At 51.5% G+C, this 17,695-nt stretch overlaps 1 protein-coding gene across 7 annotated transcripts; it reads right to left on the bottom strand.

The window, feature by feature from the left end:
* Positions 1-2: 2 nt before the first annotated feature.
* TAF6L (TATA-box binding protein associated factor 6 like) lies at positions 3-16,160 on the bottom strand. 7 transcript variants are annotated; one of them, XM_024347208.3, is made up of 11 exons: positions 15,957-16,154; positions 11,514-11,673; positions 10,975-11,061; positions 9,315-9,465; positions 9,108-9,158; positions 8,480-8,547; positions 5,449-5,523; positions 5,084-5,304; positions 4,592-4,724; positions 956-1,084; positions 3-827 (listed from the first exon to the last, which is right to left on the bottom strand). In XM_024347208.3, exons 2-11 carry the CDS (start codon positions 11,658-11,660, stop codon positions 48-50), a joined length of 1,842 nt encoding a protein of 613 aa, XP_024202976.2. In that variant the 5' UTR covers positions 11,661-11,673; positions 15,957-16,154; the 3' UTR covers positions 3-47. The 7 variants fall into 7 exon arrangements, with proteins under 7 accessions (XP_024202976.2, XP_024202975.2, XP_024202978.1 ...); XM_024347207.3 differs by having other exon boundaries at positions 8,480-8,574; positions 15,957-16,148; XM_024347210.3 differs by having other exon boundaries at positions 8,480-8,574; positions 15,841-16,060.
* Positions 16,161-17,695: the final 1,535 nt, after the last annotated feature.

Here is a 17,695-nt window from a genome sequence, read left to right as displayed (position 1 = left end):
ACTTCCGGGGGCAGGATTTATTTACAAGGAACGAAGCGGCCACTGACTCAGAGCGGCAAGTACAGCGAGTAGTCCGAGAGCGCCCACCGGCGGGCGGGGCGGCTGGTACGGCCGATCATGGGCAGTTTCTGCACGTAGCGGGAGGCCGGGCTAGGCCCGTACGGCGCGGGGAAGGCAGTCTGGAAAAGGCGCCCGCGGCAGCGCCTCCCAGCCTGCCGCCCGGCTATGATGAAACGAAAGTGCGGGGCGCCGCGCGGGGCGAAACGGCTCTTCTGGAAAACGTCGCGGGTGCCGGTCCCGGGGCCCTGCTGCCGGAGTGCCCCGCGCGCCCGATGCACGCGCGGCAAGGGCCTGCTCTCAGAGGCGGCGGGCCCAGAGGCCGACGCGGGGCCGCCTCCGCCGCTGCCCCGGGGGCTCTCGTCGCCGTGCGGGCTGACTATGGCGCTTGCCGTCAGCTGCGGCATCTTCCGCACCGAGTCCGGGGCTGCCGCCGGCTCCTTCTTGTCCCCGGGCGGCCGCGGAGCCGTGGGTGCAGGCTGGCCGGTGCCAAAGCGTGTGGCCAAGCTGTCACCGAAGAAGGCGTAGAGCTCCCGGTAGATGTCGGCCAGGGTCACCGAAAGAGAAGGGTCCTCCGGCCCCGCGCCCCCTGGCGGCAGCGGGAGGCCGGACCCAAAGCTGGGCTCTGCACCGCCCCCGGAGGACGACTCTTGAAAGAGAAGGCTGTCCCATGGCAGGTCGTCCAGGCGCCGGCACCCCCTGCCACCTGGGCCACCCCTGTTGGGCTCTGCTGCCTGGGCCTTCATCTTCAGCAGTCGCTCTACCGCCACCTGTAAGAGCCAAGGACTAAGATAGGCAAAAAATTCGAGGAACCTGGGCCCATCAAATATTCCAAAGTAAGCCTGCTTGGCTGCTAAGCTCATGCAGGGAAGGGAGGCTGGAAGGGGACGGTACTCACCAGAATGGCTCCATAGACTTTGTGCCCATCTGCTTTGACCTGAGCATTAGATACTGAATAATCATCCAGCACAGCCTGCAAGTTTGTCCAGTAGGTGGACAGGTGTGGGTACAGGACTCGTTCTACTGCCTGGAAGGAAGAGAAGGAATGCAGTTAGCATGTCTTTGATACTTATTCCCTCTCAAGGACCCTTTCCCATGAAAGACCTACCTTTATCTCTGATCCTAGACAGGGCTCAATCCTCCTAAATTCCCTGATTGGCATATTCAACCATATATTTATTTGGAACCTACTGTATACCTAAGCTAGGCATTGGGAATAAAGATAAGGTACAAAGGGAGACAATAAAAAATATACCCAATATCACTGCCCTGTGTGCTAAATAATGCTCATTACTGACAACTCCAAAATTTAGTTTGCATACTGCTACCCTATACAATCAGGCAAGTACTGGCTTCACTTAGATGTAAACCGAGACTCAGTTCAAACAATCTGCATAAAACCAACCAACCAGAGACTTGGACTCTGATTATACAATTTAAAATCCTGTGATTGGACAGGCGCTGTGGCTCACGCCTGTAATCCCAGCACTTTGGGAGGCTGAGGCCAGTGGATCACCTGAGGTCAGGAGTTCAAGACCAGCTTGGCCAAGATGGTGAAACCCCATCTCTACTAAAAATACAAAAATTAGCTGGGCGCAGTGGCAGTTGCCTGTAATCTCAACTACTTGGGAGGCTGAGGCAGGAGAATCACTTGAACTCGGGGGGCAGAGGTTGCAGTGAGCCGAGATCACACCACCGCACTCCACCCTGGGAAGCAAAGTGAGACTCCGTCTCAAAAAAAAAAAAAAAGAATTAACTATAAGGAAAATACCAGCCGGGCCTATAAGGAAAATACCAGCCGGGCGCTGTGGCTCACGCCTGTAATCCCAGCACTTTGGGAGGCCAAGGCAGGCGGATCAGGAGGTCAGGACTTCGAGACCAGCCCTGGCCAACATAGTGAAACCCCGTCTCTACTAAAAATACAAAAAATTAGCCAGGTATGGTGGTGAGCGCCTGTAATCCCAGCTACTCGGGAGGCTGAAGCAGGAGAATCGCTTGAACCCAGGAGACAGAGGTTGCAGTGAGCCGAGGTCGCGCCGTTGCACTCCAGTCTGGGCGACAGTGTGAGACTCTGTCTCGAAAAAAAAAAAAAGGAAAAAAAATACCATGCCAGAATTTACAAAAGTCTACAGACACTCAAGAAAAAGATAGGCGAGGTGCAGTGCCTCACGCTTGTAATCCCAGCACTTTGGGAAGGCCAAAGGATCACTTAAACCAAGGAGTTTGAGACCAGCCTGGGCAATGTAGGAAGACCTCATCTCTATTAAATAAAAAAAGAAAAGAAAAAGATGATCTAAATCTTATTAAAGTAAATATAAAAAAGAAATACTCCCCACGTCATTCTATAAGGCCAGTATAACCCTGATTCTAAAACCAGACAAGGACAGTACATGAGAGGAAACATGTTTAATTTCACTCCTGAATATAAACCCTTTTAAAATTTAGCAGACCCACAAGCAAATTAAAATGCATTACAGTCAAATAAAAGTTTTGGGTTTTTTCTTTACGACTATCCCATGACATAGTTTAGTGTATCATGGAACTATAAAGATTGTTTACTATCAGGAAATCTGTAATAACATTGGAAAATAAAAGCTGAAAAGCCTTCGGATCATTTCAAAAGATGCAGAAAAACCATCTGATAAAAATCCAATATAAATTGATGATAAAATTAAGAATATAGGCCAGGCACGGTGGCTCACACCTGTAATCCCAACACTTTGGGAGGCCAAGGCGGGCGGATCATGAGGTCAGGAGATCGAGACCATCCTGGCTAACACGGTGAAACGCTGTCTCTACTAAAAATACAAAAAATTAGCTGGGCATGGTGGCGGGCGCCTGTAGTCCCAGCTACTCTCGGGAGGCTGAGGCAGGAGAATGGCGTGAACCCGGGAGGCAGAGCTTGCAGTGAGCCAAGATGGCGCCACTGCACTCCAGCCTGGGTGTCAGAGCGAGACTCCGTCTCAAAAAAAAAAAAAATTAAGAATATATATATATGGCCGGGCGCCGGTGGCTCACGCCTGTAATCCCAGCACTTTGGGAAGCCGAGGCGGGCGGATCACGAGGTCCAGAGATTGAGACCATCCTGGCCAACATTGTGAAACCCCGTCTCTACTAAAAATACAAAAATTAACTGGCCCTGGTGGTGCGTGCCTGTAAGTCCCAGCTACTCAGGAAGCTGAGGCAGGAGAATCACTTGAACCCGGGAGGTGGAGGTTGCAGTGAGCCGAGATCACGCCACTGCACTCCAGCCCGGGCGACAGTGCGAGACTCTGTCTGGAAAAAAAAAAAAAATATATATATATATATATATATTCTTTTTTTTTTTTTGAGACAGTGTCTCGCTCTGTCGCCCGGGCTGGAGTGTAGTGGCGCCATCTTGGCAAGATTCCATCTCAAAAAAACAAAAATCTCAAAAGCAACAAATAGAACTTATTCCAGGTATACAAAAGTGGTTCAGAAGAAGAATCCATTAATACACCTAGCATATCAACAGAATAGAACTTGTCATATTAAACCACATAATCGGCTGGGCGTGGTGGCTCATGCCTATAATCCCAGCACTATGGGAAGCCGAGGCAGGCAGACCACTTGAGGCTAGGAGTTTGAGACCAGCCTGGCCAACATGATGAAACTGCCTCTCTACTAAAAATACAAGTTAGGTGGGCATGGTGGCACGTGCCTGTAATCCCAGCTACTCGGGAGGGTGAGGTGGAAGAATTGCTTAAATCCAAGAGGGAGAGGTTGCAGTGAGCTGAGATCATGCCACTGTACTCTAGCCTGGGCGACAAGAGCAAAACTCCGTCTCAAAAAAAAAAAAAAAAAGATCCTCCCTCTTAATATTATCACAGTGGCAACACCTAACTTTTTTTTTTTTTGAGACAGAGTCTCGCTCTGTCGCCCAGGCTGCAGTGTAGTGGCGCAATCTTGGCTCACTGCAAGCTCCGCCTCCCGGGTTCACACCATTCTCCTGCCTCAGCCTCCCGAGTAGCTGGGACTACAGGCGCCCGCCACCACACCAGGCTAATTGTTTGTATTTTTAGTAGAGATGGGGTTTCACCGTGTTAGCCAGGATGGTTTCGATCTCCTGACCTTGTGATCCGCCTACCTCGGCCTCCCAAAGTGCTGGGATTACAGGCGTGAGCCACTGCGCCCGGCGCCAACACCTAATTTTTAAAGCGTATAATCATTTGATAATTTCTACAGATGCTAAAAAGGTATGACAAAATTCAGTATCTATTCATGTGTAAAATGCTCAATACAACAGGAATTGAAGGTATTTCTTAATGTGATAATATAGAACGGGCAGGAATTTATAAAATGTGAGGACATCAGTATCTGCCATATAGGACTTTCGAAAGGATAAGACATTTACATTCAGAAAGTCAAGTATCACTGAGCCTGGCCTAAGGCCAGAACTCAATACATGGCAGTGGCAGGCACACACTATTTTGGAGATAATGATGCACAAGTACTATTTTTCTAACACAAATGGGAGTTCTTACGGCTGTGTGAGAAAGGCCAGGGTGCTCACCTTCCAGCCAAGAGCATGCAGCCCCACTACGGCTCCATAGTGGCAGCAGAGCGGCCGCACAGGATCTGCCAGGATCTTCTGCAGGGATAGCAGGATATGCTGATAGAGGCCACTTACAAGGTCCCCATGAGTCCTGTGGGAGCACCATTCAGTTAGGGAGGGGAATGAGGCATGGTGCCACCCAACAGGGCACAAGACAACACAAAGAGAATAGCATCTGTACAGCACACTCGGGAGTGCTGGGGTTAAGTGAAGAAGGCTGCCAGGGGTGACTGGCCTAGGACCTGAGGGCTGAAGAACCAATACCTTGGCGTATTTGTAATCCATTTTCAGAATCCCAGTGTGTCACAGCACACCAGCTAGGACGCTCCTAGGGAAAAGGTTCCCCATCTTCTCATAGACTCTCAAAGCCAGAGGCTTCGCCCCATTTCCTTACCCCAACCCACTTGGCTCTGCAGCAATCCCACCCACAGGTTTAGGCCCAGTGGCTACCAGAAGATGTGGCTGAGCAGGAGGGCAGCCCCATCCCGCAGAGTCCAGTGGTCATTCAGGGGGTTGATGGAGGCAGCCAGTGGCTCCAGGACACAGTAGAGGACACTGCCCACCAGACAGCGGACATAGGGCCCCAAGCACAGGTGCGGATTACGAAATAGGCTCCGTGCCACCTGCAGCAGCCGGTGCAGTTGCTCCAGGTCATGGCTTACAGATTTCACCTGTTGGGAGAAGAGGGTAGCTTACAGGGACATGAGGGGACAGGCAGGAGCCCACCATTCTGACAGCACTTGCCATGAGCCCTATACCTGCTGGGTCATCTCTTCCTTACAAAACATTCTCCCTGTCCCAGCCTGGTCACTTACCCCACTGACCACATAAACAAAGTAAGGCAGGAGTGCCCCAATCTTGGAGTTCGTCTGCAAGTCCTGGAGTGCAACCTAAAAGGAAGGGCCCAGACCGCATTGGATCCACCAGAAAATTGTAAAACATGAATGCGGTATTCTTCTGGAAGACAGTGTATCACCTTATTCATGTTTTACAATTTTAAATGTTCATATTCTTTGATCTAGCAATTCTATTTCTATAAATGTAACCTACAGAAACTCATTCACATATACCTGCATATGGCCCTGAATACAACCTGAATGTCCAACATTTTTTTTTTTTTTTTTTGAGACCGAGTCTCGCTCTGTCGCCCAGTGGCACGATCTTGGCTCACTGCAAGCTCCACCTCCCAGGTTTTACGCCATTCTCCTGCCTCAGCCTCCCGAGTAGCTGGGACTACAGGCGCCTGCCACCACACCCGGCTAATTTTTTCTATTTTTTAGTAGAGACAGGGTTTCACCGTGTTAGCCAGGATGGTCGCGATCTCCTGACCTCGTGATCTGCCCACCTCAGCCTCCCAAAGTGCTGGGATTACAGGCGTGAGCCACCGCGCCCGGCCGTCCAACATATTTTTAACTGAGAAAGGCAATCTATAAAACCAGATGCTTAATATAATACCACTTAGGTTTTTATGAGAGTAATCATAGTTGATACAGAGAAAAAAAAGTAGGTGGAGGAATAGACTTTTCAGTTTCTTTTTCTTTTTTTTTTTTTCTTTGAGATGGAGTCTCGCCCTGTTGCCCAGGCTGGAGTGCAGTGGCTCAATCTCGGCTCACTGCAACCTCTGGCTCCTGGGTTCAAGCAATTCTTCTGCCTCAGCCTCCCAAGTAGCTGGGATTACAGGCGCCCACCACCACGCCCAGCTAATTTTTGTATTTTTAGTAGAGACAGGGTTTTGCCATGTTGACCAGGCTAGTCTCGAACTCCCGGCCTCTAGCAATCCACCCGCCTCGGCCTCCCAAAGTGCTGAGATTACAGGCATTAGCCACCGTGCCCGGCCCTTTTTTTTTTTTTTGAGATGGAGTCTCACTCTATTGCCCAGGCTGGAGTGCGGTGGCGCGATCTCGGCTCATTGCAACCTCTGCCTCTTGGGTTCAAGCGATTCTCCTGCATCAGCCTCGCGAGTAGCTAGGATTACAGACGCATGCCACCAAGCCCGGCTAATTTTCTGGTATTTTTAGTAGATATCCAACGGGAAATCACCATGTTGGCCAAGCTGGTCTCGAACTCCCGGCCTCACATGATCCACCCACCTCGGCCTCCCAAACTGCTGGGATTACAGGCGTGAACCACTGCACCCAGCCACTTTCTTTTTCTATGTTTTTATATTATATGTACTTCTACAGTAAACATGTACTAGTATTACTTTTTTGTTTTTCTTTGAGACGGAGTTTCGTTCTATCAGCCAGGCTGGAGTGCAGCAGCGCGATCTTTTTTTTGAGATGAAGTTTTGTTCTTGTTGCCCAGGCTGGAGTGCAATGGCACAATCTCAGCTCACAGCAACCTCTGCCTCCCAGGTTCAAGCGATTCTCCTGCGTCAGCCTCCTGAGTAGCTGGGATTACAGGCGTCCACCACCACACGTGGCTAATTTTTGTATTTTTAGTAGAGACGGGGTTTCACCATGTTAGCCAGGCTGGTCTTGAACTCCTGACCTCAGGTGATCCACCTGAGTGGTGTGATCTTGACTCACAGCAACCTCTGCCTCCTGGGTTCAAGCAATTCTCCTGCCTCAGCCTCCCGAGTAGCTGGGATTACAGGCACCCACCACAACAGCCAGTTAATTTTGTATTTTTAGTGAAGATGGGGTTTCACCATGTTGGACAGTCTGGTCTCGAACTCCTGACCTCAAGTGATCCGCCCACCTCTGCCTCCCAAAGTGCTGGGAGGCCAAGGAAGGATTGCTTGAGGGCAGGAGTTTCACCAGCCTGGGCAATACAGTGAGACCCTGTCTCTAAAAAAAAAAAAAAAAAAAAAAAAATATATATATATATATATATATATATATATATATATATGGGCTCACGCCTGTAATCCCACCACTTTGGGAGGCAGAGGCGGGTGGATCACCTGAGGTCAGGAGTTTGAGACCAGCCTGGCCAACACGGTGAAACCTCATCTCTACTAAAAATGCAAAAATTAGCCAGGCATGGTGGTACGCCCCTGTAATCCCAGCTACTTGGGAAGCTGAGGTGGGAGAATTGCTTGAACCCAAGAGGTAGAGGCTGCAGTGAGCCAACATCACACCACTGCACTCCGGCCTAGGTGACAGAGCAAGACCCCATCTTAAAAAAAATTTTTTTTTAATTAAAATAATAAATAAAAATTTAAATGTTCATAGAATTAGGCCAGGCACAATGGCTCACGCCTGTCATCCCAACACTTTGGGAGTCCAAGGCGGGTGGATCACCTGAGGTCGGGAGTTCGAGACCAGTCTGACCAACATGCTGAAACCCCGTCTCTATTAAAAATATAAGGCTGGGCACGGTGGCTCACACTTGTAATCCCAGCACTTTAGGAGGCTGAGGCAGGTGGATCACAAGGTCAGGAGATCAAGACCATCCTGGCTAACACGGTGAAACCCCGTCTCTACTAAAAAATACAAAAAATTAGCCGGGTATGTTGGCGGGCACCTGTAGTCCTAGCTACTCGGGAGGCTAAGGCAGGAGAATGGCATGAACCCAGAAGACGGAGCTTGCAGTGAGCCGAGATCGCGCCACTGCACTCCAGCCTGGGTGACAATGCAAGACTCCATTTCAAAAACAAAACAAAACAAAACAAAATTAGCCGGGCATGCTGGCACACGCCTGTAATCCCAGCTATTCAGGAGGCTGAGGCAGGAGAATCACTTGAACCTGGGAGGCAGAGGGTGCGGTGAGCTGAGATCGTGCCATTGCACTCCAGCCTGGGCAACAAGAGCGAAACTCTGTCTCAAAAAAAAAAAAGAAAAAAAAACAGGTCTAGAATTTACAATTTCAACTTTGTGCCCCAACTTGGGCCCACTCGCTCACCTTCATCAGTTGCGGATCATCCCCTAGCACAGCACGAGTCACCTGGTGATAGTACTTGAGAAGGTCATCTGTCAGTGAAGACACAGCACTGGGCACTGCCAGAGGACAGGCAGGAAGCAGGGACAGGTGGAGAGCTGGCCCTCTCCTGGCCTCTCCAGCCTCCTCCCCCTCAACCACCATCCCCACACACATCCACAAGAAGCCTTTCCGACAGGACAACCAGGGCAAGAGACTGCTCTTAGAGCCTGCTCAGCCCTGACCATCTAGGCTCCGCACACCTCTGTGCTCTGTCCTGTCTTCCACCCACCCTCTGCCAGACGGACTCCTGAGAGCTTCAGGCTCTGTGAAGCTCTGCTCAGCATACCCTGGGGGTGAAACACCGCCCCAGCATGCTGCCCAGACTTCTGTCTTAGCATCCAACATGCTGCATTATGACTAGTTACAGGTCTGGGCCCCCATCTCCAACTCTGAGCCCTCCATGCAGAGCCCAGCGCCCACTCAGACCATGGCACAAGGCAGGCATGGGTAAACACATGTTAGACGCAGACTCGGGGGCACATAGGCACCACCCTCAGAACCTAAGGGAGAAAATTCATCCAAAGAGCCTGTTTCCTACATCACCCCTTACCCGATCCTTGAGGTGCCAGGTTCCCTTTGCCATCCAGGTAGGAGACATGAACTAGAAGCAGTGCAGAGAGATGTGTCAGCCTGGCATTTTGCCCCTTAGAGTACCGCCTACCCCTCCAAGTTCTGCCTCTTCCACCAGCCAGCCCATCACCACTTCTCTTCACGGCCCAACTCCCATCCCCAACCCATGCAGGACCCCGGCAGCCACCTCTGACAGCTGTCTCAGCACAGCCTTTGGGGATGTTGGTAGCCAGGGCCAGCTCCACCAGGTTCACCTCTCGATCCTCAGGAAAGTAGAGTTCACCCTCCCTGGCGGGGCGCATGGGCAGTGCCTCCTGGGATCCGTAACCACACACAGCCTGAGGAAAAAGGGAATTGGAGAGCAGCCTGAATCCAGGGAGGGAGCAGGCGTCAGGATCCAGGATGAGGCTCCACTGACCAGAGCAGAGAGCCCATGTTTGAGGGAAGTCCAGAAGTCCCAAGAAAAGTGGTGGAAGCCTGGGACTCAGAGCCACCACTGGGGACTTGCCTGGAGCATCCGGGGCTCCCTGGGTCAAGGGAAAGAACAATGGTCGCTCCTCCCATAACTGGAAGGGTCCTGAGCCCCACACCAAGCACTGGTCCTCCTTATTCACACTCACTCAACTTTGAAAACTCACTAATGTCTTCTAAACATAGCCTTCCTCTCTCAACTCACCGCTCCAGAAAAACCACACCATGAGGCCCTAACACCCACACTGTTGCTCAGGCTCCTCCCTTAGCCTGAATGCCTTCTTTTCCTCTTGGCCTAGTTTAAGCCAAGCTCAAGTTCTTCACCACCCTTTAAGGGCCAGCTCCAGTCCCACCTCCTCCAAAAAGCTTTCTCTAACCTCTGGGCCTCCAGTGGCCTCCTCTCCCTCTTTTCTGAACATATAGCCCAGGTGGGCTGGGCCTAGCACCTGGTCTGCTGTTGCTATCAAGGTCTTGCTTCCCTTATGTGTGCGTTTAGTCTTTTTTTCTTTTTTTTGTTTTGAGACAGAGTTTTGCTCTTTCGCCCAGGCTGGAATGCAGTGGCGTGATCTTGGCTCACTGCAACCTACGCCTTCCAGTTTCAAGCGATTCTCCTGTCTCAGCCTCCCAGGTAGTTGGGATTACAGGTGCCCACCACCACACCCAGCTAATTTTTGTGTTTTTTTGGGTTTTTTTTTTTGACATGGAGTCCTGCTCTGTTACCCAGGCTGGAGTACAGTGGCACAATCTCGGCTCACTGCAACCTCTGCCTCCCAGGTTCAAGCGATTCTCCTGCCTCAGCATCCTGAGTAACTGGGGTTACAGGCGCCCACCGCCACGGCCAGCTAATTTTTGTATTTTTAGTAGAAACGGGGTTTCACCATGTTGGTCAGGTTGGTCTCAAACTCCTGACTTCGTGATCCGCCTGCCTCCACCTCCCAAAGTGCTGGGATTTTAGGTGTGAGCTCCTGTGCCCGGCCTTTTTTTTTTTTTTTTTTTCTTGTTTTGAGACAGGGTCTTGCTCTGTTGCCCAGGCTGGAGTGCAATCTCAGCTCACCACAACCTCTGCCTGCTGGGTTCAAGCGATTCTCATGCCTCAGTTTCCTGACTAGATGGGATTACAGACATGTACCACCAGGCCCAGCTAATTTCTGTATTTTTAGTAAAGAAGGGGTTTCGCCATGTTGGCCAGGCTGGTCTTGAAGTCCTGGCCTCAAGTGATCCGCCCACCTCGGCCTCCCAAAGTGCTGGGATTACAGGCATGAGCCACCATGCCCGGCAGCGTTTGGTCTTAATGTCTCACCACATCGCCAGCCCTGAACTGGACATGGAAGTGGCCTCATGCCACCTGAGCCCTCTGTGGCCTGCACCCCACTCACCTCCACGCTGCTCCATCTGAGGGCCCTGTTGAAGTCCTCAACCGTCAGCTTCCGGCGTTTGGTGTGCTTCATGAACTGAGAGCTATTCTGGGAGGGAGGGAACAAAAGCCAGAGTCAAAGGATGTGAAGCAGGGGGCATGGGAAACCCCAAATGAAGTGGGCCAGACTGGAGAGAAGGCAAACAGGAGACCACGCTTAGGGATCAGAAGCCTAGATTCCATCTCTGCTCCTGTACAAAAACACCCCCCGGGTGTCACATCTTCTGTCAACACCTCAGTTTCTCACATGCAGAATGTGAGTATCTACCCGCTCTGCCTGCCCAACGGGGCTGTTTTGGGGAGCACATAGGAAGATGCCTGGCAAGCGCTTTGTCTGCTGGAAGCCCAGACAGCTACAAGTAGACTTCTGTAAAGGCATGGACTGTCTCTGTTGCATGGAGCAGGCACCCAGTGTACACTTGAATAAATCAGCGAGGGTGGAGGTTAGTAAAAAGGCAGAAACAAGGAAAGTTGGAGGTATCGGGGGTGAGGGGAGTGTACCTGCGTGGCCTCTCTCAGACGATAGCACACGTCCTCTGCGAGCAGCGCCGCCACCTCATCGCTCAGCTCCAGGCCCGTGCTCTCCGCCATGAGCCGGACAGACTCCCGAGGGATCTCCACAAACCGCCGCTCTTCTCGCTCTGACATGGCCCCAGTGGAGCTGGGAGTGGAGAATGAAGACTGGAAAAGCTGCCCAGCCTCCCGGAGAGCCCAGGAGTGTGACCCAACACCCTCCACACCAGCCTTGCTGCTCGTGCTCTGGAGTTTCTAAACAAGGAGCTCTGAGTACCCAGATGAGGAAAGTGAGGCTCAGAGAAGGAAACAGACTGGCCAGTGGGTCAAGAACGGTGAAGCTAGACAAAGTCCAAAGTGTTGGGGTTCACAGAACTAGGTCCCATTCCTGCCCTGTCACTTTCTATGTGAATTTGGCCAAGGCCTTCATCAGTCTGAGCCCTTGTGTCCTAAACTGTAAAACAGGCACAATAATTCCTGCCCTCTCTAGCTCACAGGGTTGCTGTGAAAATGAGATGACTGATATGATTTGGCTGTGTCCCCGCACAAATCTCACCTTGAATTTTAATAATCCCCATGTGTCAAGAGCGGGACCAGGTGGAGATAACTGAATCAAGGGGACATTTTCCCCCATGCTGTTCTCCTGATAGTGAGTGCTCAAAAGATCTAATGGTTTTATAAAGAGCTTTTCCCCCTTTTGCTCGGCACTTCTCCTAGCTGCAGCCACATGAAGAAAGACATGTTTGCTTCCTCTTCCACCATGACTGTAAGTTTCCTGAGGCCTCCCCAGCACTGAGTCAGTTAAACCTCTTTCCTTTATACATTACCCAGTCTTTTCTTTTTTTTTTTTTTTTTTTGAGATGGAGTCTCGCTCTGGCGCCAGGCTGGAGTGTAGCAGCGCGATCTCAGCTCACTGCAACCTCCGCCTCCCGGGTTCAAGTAATTATCTGCCTCAGCCTCCTGAGTAGCTGGGATTATAGGCGCCTGCCACCATGCCCGGCTGGCTAATTTTTTTTTTTTTTTTTTTTTTGAGACGGAGTTTTGTTCTTGTTGCCCCCCAACTCTCCTGCCTCAGCCTCCCAAGTAGCTGGGATTACAGGCACGTGCCACCACGCCCAGCTAATTTTTGTATTTTTAGTAGAAACAAGATTTCGCCATGTTGGCCAGGCTGGATAGTAGCTGGGCTTTCTGCCTATGTGTTTGGTCTTCCCCAGTTTGGCTGCAGTGCCTAAATGCTGGAATCTGTTTTGTTCACAGGGTATGGCACAATAAGAAACCGACAAAAACAGCAGCTGATGACTCACTCCAACAACGCACAGCACCAGAAGGTAGGCTCACGTGCGCCAAAGTGATGCATCCACACCTCAGACAGGAAGGCCCAGATCCAGGATGACCCACCCAGGCATTGCCCCCACTACTCCTCTGGCAGGGGATCAATGGGTCACCAGTGACATCCAGGTCCCTACATCCAATGGACAGCTATGTGGCTTCTGCGCAGCACTCCTCCCAATGGCTCCCCATTGTCTTTGAAATAAAGAACAAATTTGGGCCGGGCGCGGTGGCTCACGCCCGTAATCCCAGCACTTTGGGAGGCCGAGGCAGGCGGATCACAAGGTCAGGAGATCGAGACCATCCTGGTTAACATGGTGAAACCCCATCTCTACTAAAAATACAAAAAATTAGCCGGGCTTGGTGGCGGGCGCCTGTAGTCCCAGCTACTCGGGAGGCTGAGGCAGGAGAATGGCGTGAACCCAGGAGGCGGAGATTGCAGTGAGCCGAGATCACGCCACTGCACTCCAGCCTGGGCAACAGAGCAAGACTCCGTCTCAAAAAAAAAAAGAAATAAAGAACAAATCTGAACAATGGCTCTGGAGGCTCTGCATGTACTGCCTACTTCTGCAATACCTCTTACCTCTTATCTCCTACTTTCTTGTGTTCTGCATTCCCACCTGTGTCCTCCCTTCAGTTCCTCAAATACACCTATTTTAGGACCTTTGAACACTGCTTCCTCCACTTGGAACTCTCTCCTCCCTGTCCTCCACCCCCAATCCCTTTGTCTAGTGAACTGCTACTCACTCCTTCAGATTTCAGTTCAAATGTCACTTGCTCAGGGATGTCTTCCTAGATCCTCCAATGTCCTTGCACTCTGCCTCCAAACCAGTTGTAAGAATCTGTAGCTGGGCCCGGTGGCTCACGCCTCTAATCCCAGCACTTTCGGAGGCCAAGGCGGGCGAATCACCTGAGGTCAGGAGTTCGAGACCAGCCTGACCAACATAGAAAAACCCCATCTCTACTACAAATACAAAATTAGCCAGGTGTGGTGGCACATGCCTGTAATCCCAGCTACTCGCAAGGCTGAGGCAGGAGAATCGCTTGAACCCGTGAGACAGAGATTGCAGTGAGTCGAGATCGCACCAGTGCACTCCATTCTGGGTAACAAGGGCAAAACTCCGTCTCAAAAAAAAAAAAAAAAATTGTAGGCCGGGCGCAGTGGTTCATCTGTAATCCCAGCACTTTGGGAAGCCAAGGCGGGTGGATCACAAGGTCAGGAGTTCTAGACCAGCCTGGACAATATGGTGAAACCTCGTCTCTACTAAAAATACAAAAATTAGCCAGGCATGGTGGTCCGCGCCTGTAGTCCCAGCTACTCCGGAGGCTGAGGCAGGAGAATTGCTTGAACCCGGGAGGTGGAGGTTGCAGTGAGCCAAGATCGCACCACTGCACTCCAGCCTGGGCGACAGAGCAAGACTCCATCTCAAAAAAAAAAAAAAATTTGTAATTATAGGTCGGGCATGGTGGCTCACGCCTGTAATCCCAGCACTTTGGGAGGCCGAAGCTGGTGGATCACAAGGTCAGGAGATGAAGACCATACTGGCTAACACGGTGAAACCCTGTCTCTACTAAAAATACAAAAAATTACCCAGGAGGCTGAGGCAGGAGAATCACTTGAACCCAGGAGGCAGAGGCTGCAGTGAGCCGAGATTGCACCACTGCACTCCAGCCTGGATGACAGAGCTAAACTCCGTCTCAAAAAAAACACAAAACAAAAAACAAAAACAAACAAACAAAAAAGATCTTCTGAAAGAAAGAAAGAACTATTCTTTTTTTTTTTTTTGGAGATGATGTCTGATGTCTCACTCTGTCACCCAGGCTGGAGTGCAGTGGCATGATCTCCGCTCACTAAAACCTCCGCTTCCCGAGTAGCTGGGATTACAGGCCTGCGCCGCCACACCTGGCTAATTTTTGTATTTTTAGTAGGGATGGAGTTTCGCCATGGTAGCCAAGCTGGTCTGGAACTCCTGACCTCAGGTGATCCGCCCACCTCGGCCTCCAAAGTGCTGAAATTACAGGCGTGAGAGCCACCGCACCTGGCCCGACGAGCTTTTTTTTTTTTTTTTGGAGACGCAGTCTCGCTCTGTCACCCAGGCTGGAGTACAGTGGCGTGATCTCGGCTCACTACAACCTCTGCCTCCCTGGTTCAAGCAATTCTCCTGCCTCAGCCTCCCAAGTAGCTAGGACTACAGGCATACGCCGCCATGCCCGGCTAATTTTTTGTATTTTTAGTAGAGACGAGGTTTCACCATGTTGCCCAGGCTGGCCTCGAACTCCTGAGCTCAGGCAATCCAGGTGCCTCGGCCTCCCAAAGTGCTAGGATTACAGGCGTGAGCCACCGCGCCCGGCCACGAATAGCACTGTACTATGCCTGAGACACAGCTAAGTGCTTTATATGAATTACTTCACTATATTCTCAATAATAAGATATTATTATGTATTTCGTCTATTTCACAGGCAAGGAAATCAAACCTCAGAGGCTAAATGTTCCATGACTTCTCCAAGATCATGAAGTAAGCACTGAGTAAGTAGGGAGGGGGAGCAGGGACTCAACCCCTTGCTCCTAATCTTTACTCTATACCGCATTCAGGAGCCGCCAGCTGTATGGGGAACAAGGCCTGGATCCCACCCCAAAGACATGGGTTGGAGACCCACCCCTCGGTGACCCTAGACCCGCCAACAGATCGTTGTGAAGCTGCAGTTTCCCTATCTGTAAAATGGGAGCATTTAGTCCACCAGCGCGGAAGGCACGGAGGGAGTTTCCCTATTATATGACCGTACACGAAATCTAGACTGTGACCAAAGTCGCCCGCTCCTCAGCCTCCTCTCCTCCGCATCCTCAGCCACTAGTCACGCTGGAGAGGAGGCGTGGGAACTGATCTCCGCGGGCCGGGCCTCGGCAACGCGCATCCTCCCACCCGGCCTAGCCCAGCCCAGATCGGGGAGGGGGTGCGCGGGGGGAGGAGGTCAGGGGTCACTGAACTTGGGTCACGTGGTCAGCCAAGGGGGCGGGCCCCCGCGGTGCGGGCTCCAAGACTGGTGAGTAAGCAGTCGGCGTCGGGAATGGGGAGTCCTTGGACCAGAGCAAGGCCTGCTCACCTGAAGACCCCGGCGTGGCGAAGGTTGCTACCGAGACGACGGCGGCGGGGGCGGTGGCGGCGGCGCCCACTCACGAGCTCACACTCATTCCCTCTCCCGGGCCCCGGCCCCGCCCTCCCCAATACAGCCAGTCGGCGGGCGCCTTGGAAAGTTTCCGGCCCTCCAGGAGGCTTCCTGGCTCCTGATTGGCCAGTGTGAACAGACTGTAGAGACCGGCGGTCACGTGACGCTGAAGATTCCCGCTTCTTAAAGCAACCTCTCTTGCTACGTTTGCGAGTAGATGTGTATTGTTTTAACACACGTTTAATAAGCATATTTTATTTTTTTACCACCACAATAGTAACGAGGAAATAAAGTCTCAAAGACAGCGTCTTGATTTTCTTTGTCTTGTTTGCTCGCGAGTTTCTGAGCACCCGCATTTTCGCGACTGCAGCAAAGCTTTAGATTTTGGTGTCTGGCTTAGTTTTCCTGCCCGGCCTACCTCCCCAACATCACATGCCACTTCCCCTTCCTGAAGGGATAGATGGGGCTCTCGGTAGGTGTTCTCGGCAGGCAGAAGGGACTTCTGACCCGGCCGAACATCCCGTGCAAGCTCCGGACTCCAGGGTTCTGCTCTTTCTGCACCTACTTCGCATTCTCCCCACGCCTGTGAACCAAATACAAGCCCTGGCCTACCTCGCCTTGCATGACCGCTGGACACGCACACTGACAGCTCTCTTTCTCCAACTCCCACTGCGATAGCAGCTACTTGGGCAGTTCTTAATTGATAAGCAGTGGGCTTAGTGAGTAAAGGATGGTATTTGGAATCAGACCGACCTGGGTTAAAATTCTGACACTGCCTTTGGGCAAATTACCTAATATGGAGTAATAATGCGCACTTCACAGGGTTGTTGTAAATTAATGTCTGTGAGAGTCCCTGGCAGAGTTGGAGGTTAAACTTCTTTCCCGGCCGGGCGCGGTGGCTCACGCCTGTAATCCCAACACTTTGAGAGGCCGAGGCGGGGGATCACCTGGGGTCGGGAGTTCGAGACCAGCCTGATCAACATGGAGAAAAATCCATCTCAACTAAAAATACAAAATTAGCCGGGTGTGTTGGCACATGCCTGTAATCCCAGCTACTCGGGAGGCTGAGGCAGGAGAATTGCTTGAACCCGGGAGGCGGAGGTTGTGGTGAGCCGAGATCGCGCCACTGCACTCCAACCTGGCCAACAAGAGTGAATCTCCGTCTCAAAAAAAAAAAAAAGAGAGAAACTTTCTTTCCCTCACATGTCACAAGGCATACGGTGAATTCCTTTAGGTTCACCCAAGATGGGGTAGTTTGCACTGAGTGAACTGTGGGAACATTCTGCAAGGGAGCATGAATGTACATATTTTTTCTCTTCCCCCCTCTCAGGGTTAGATGCTGCTGCCGCTGGAAAAGAAAATCCCCTGGGACCCGAGCTGGCAAAGCCAGATGGATGCGACTGTGGTTGCCATGGCAACCCCACCTAAGGAGAATGTGACCCTGCTGAGTCTCTTCCACTCATATTCAGAACCATATTAGAAGTGGTTTCAAGTGTCTGCCCACCTGTGCGTTAAGGGAAAGAGAGAGGGCGCTCTCCTCTAAGGTCTGACTGAGCCTGAAGTCAGCTTAGCTAGACCTGGGCAGCTGGCGGACCTCCTTGCTTAGGTTTACTGTTCTGGACAGCCATCAGCAACCTTGGAGACACTAGAAGATGGGAGGGAGACCGGGACTGCCC

Source organism: Pan troglodytes, chromosome 9, assembly GCF_028858775.2.
Source record: "Pan troglodytes isolate AG18354 chromosome 9, NHGRI_mPanTro3-v2.0_pri, whole genome shotgun sequence".
Lineage (NCBI taxonomy): Eukaryota > Metazoa > Chordata > Mammalia > Primates > Hominidae > Pan > Pan troglodytes.
Note: the sequence above shows the minus strand (reverse complement) of the source record. Positions and strands in the feature narration are given on the sequence as shown.

Excerpts from the sequence above, each read along its gene's own strand:
- TAF6L (XM_024347207.3), bottom strand. The coding sequence starts at position 11,660 with ATGTCAGAGCGAGAAGAGCGGCGGTTTGTGGAGATCCCTCGGGAGTCT. Across the intron at positions 8,575-9,107 it reads CCTGGCACCTCAAGGATCGG|TGCCCAGTGCTGTGTCTTCA; the intron begins GTAAGGGGTGAT and ends GTCCTCTGGCAG. Across the intron at positions 5,305-5,448 it reads TTGTTTATGTGGTCAGTGGG|GTGAAATCTGTAAGCCATGA; the intron begins GTAAGTGACCAG and ends TTCTCCCAACAG.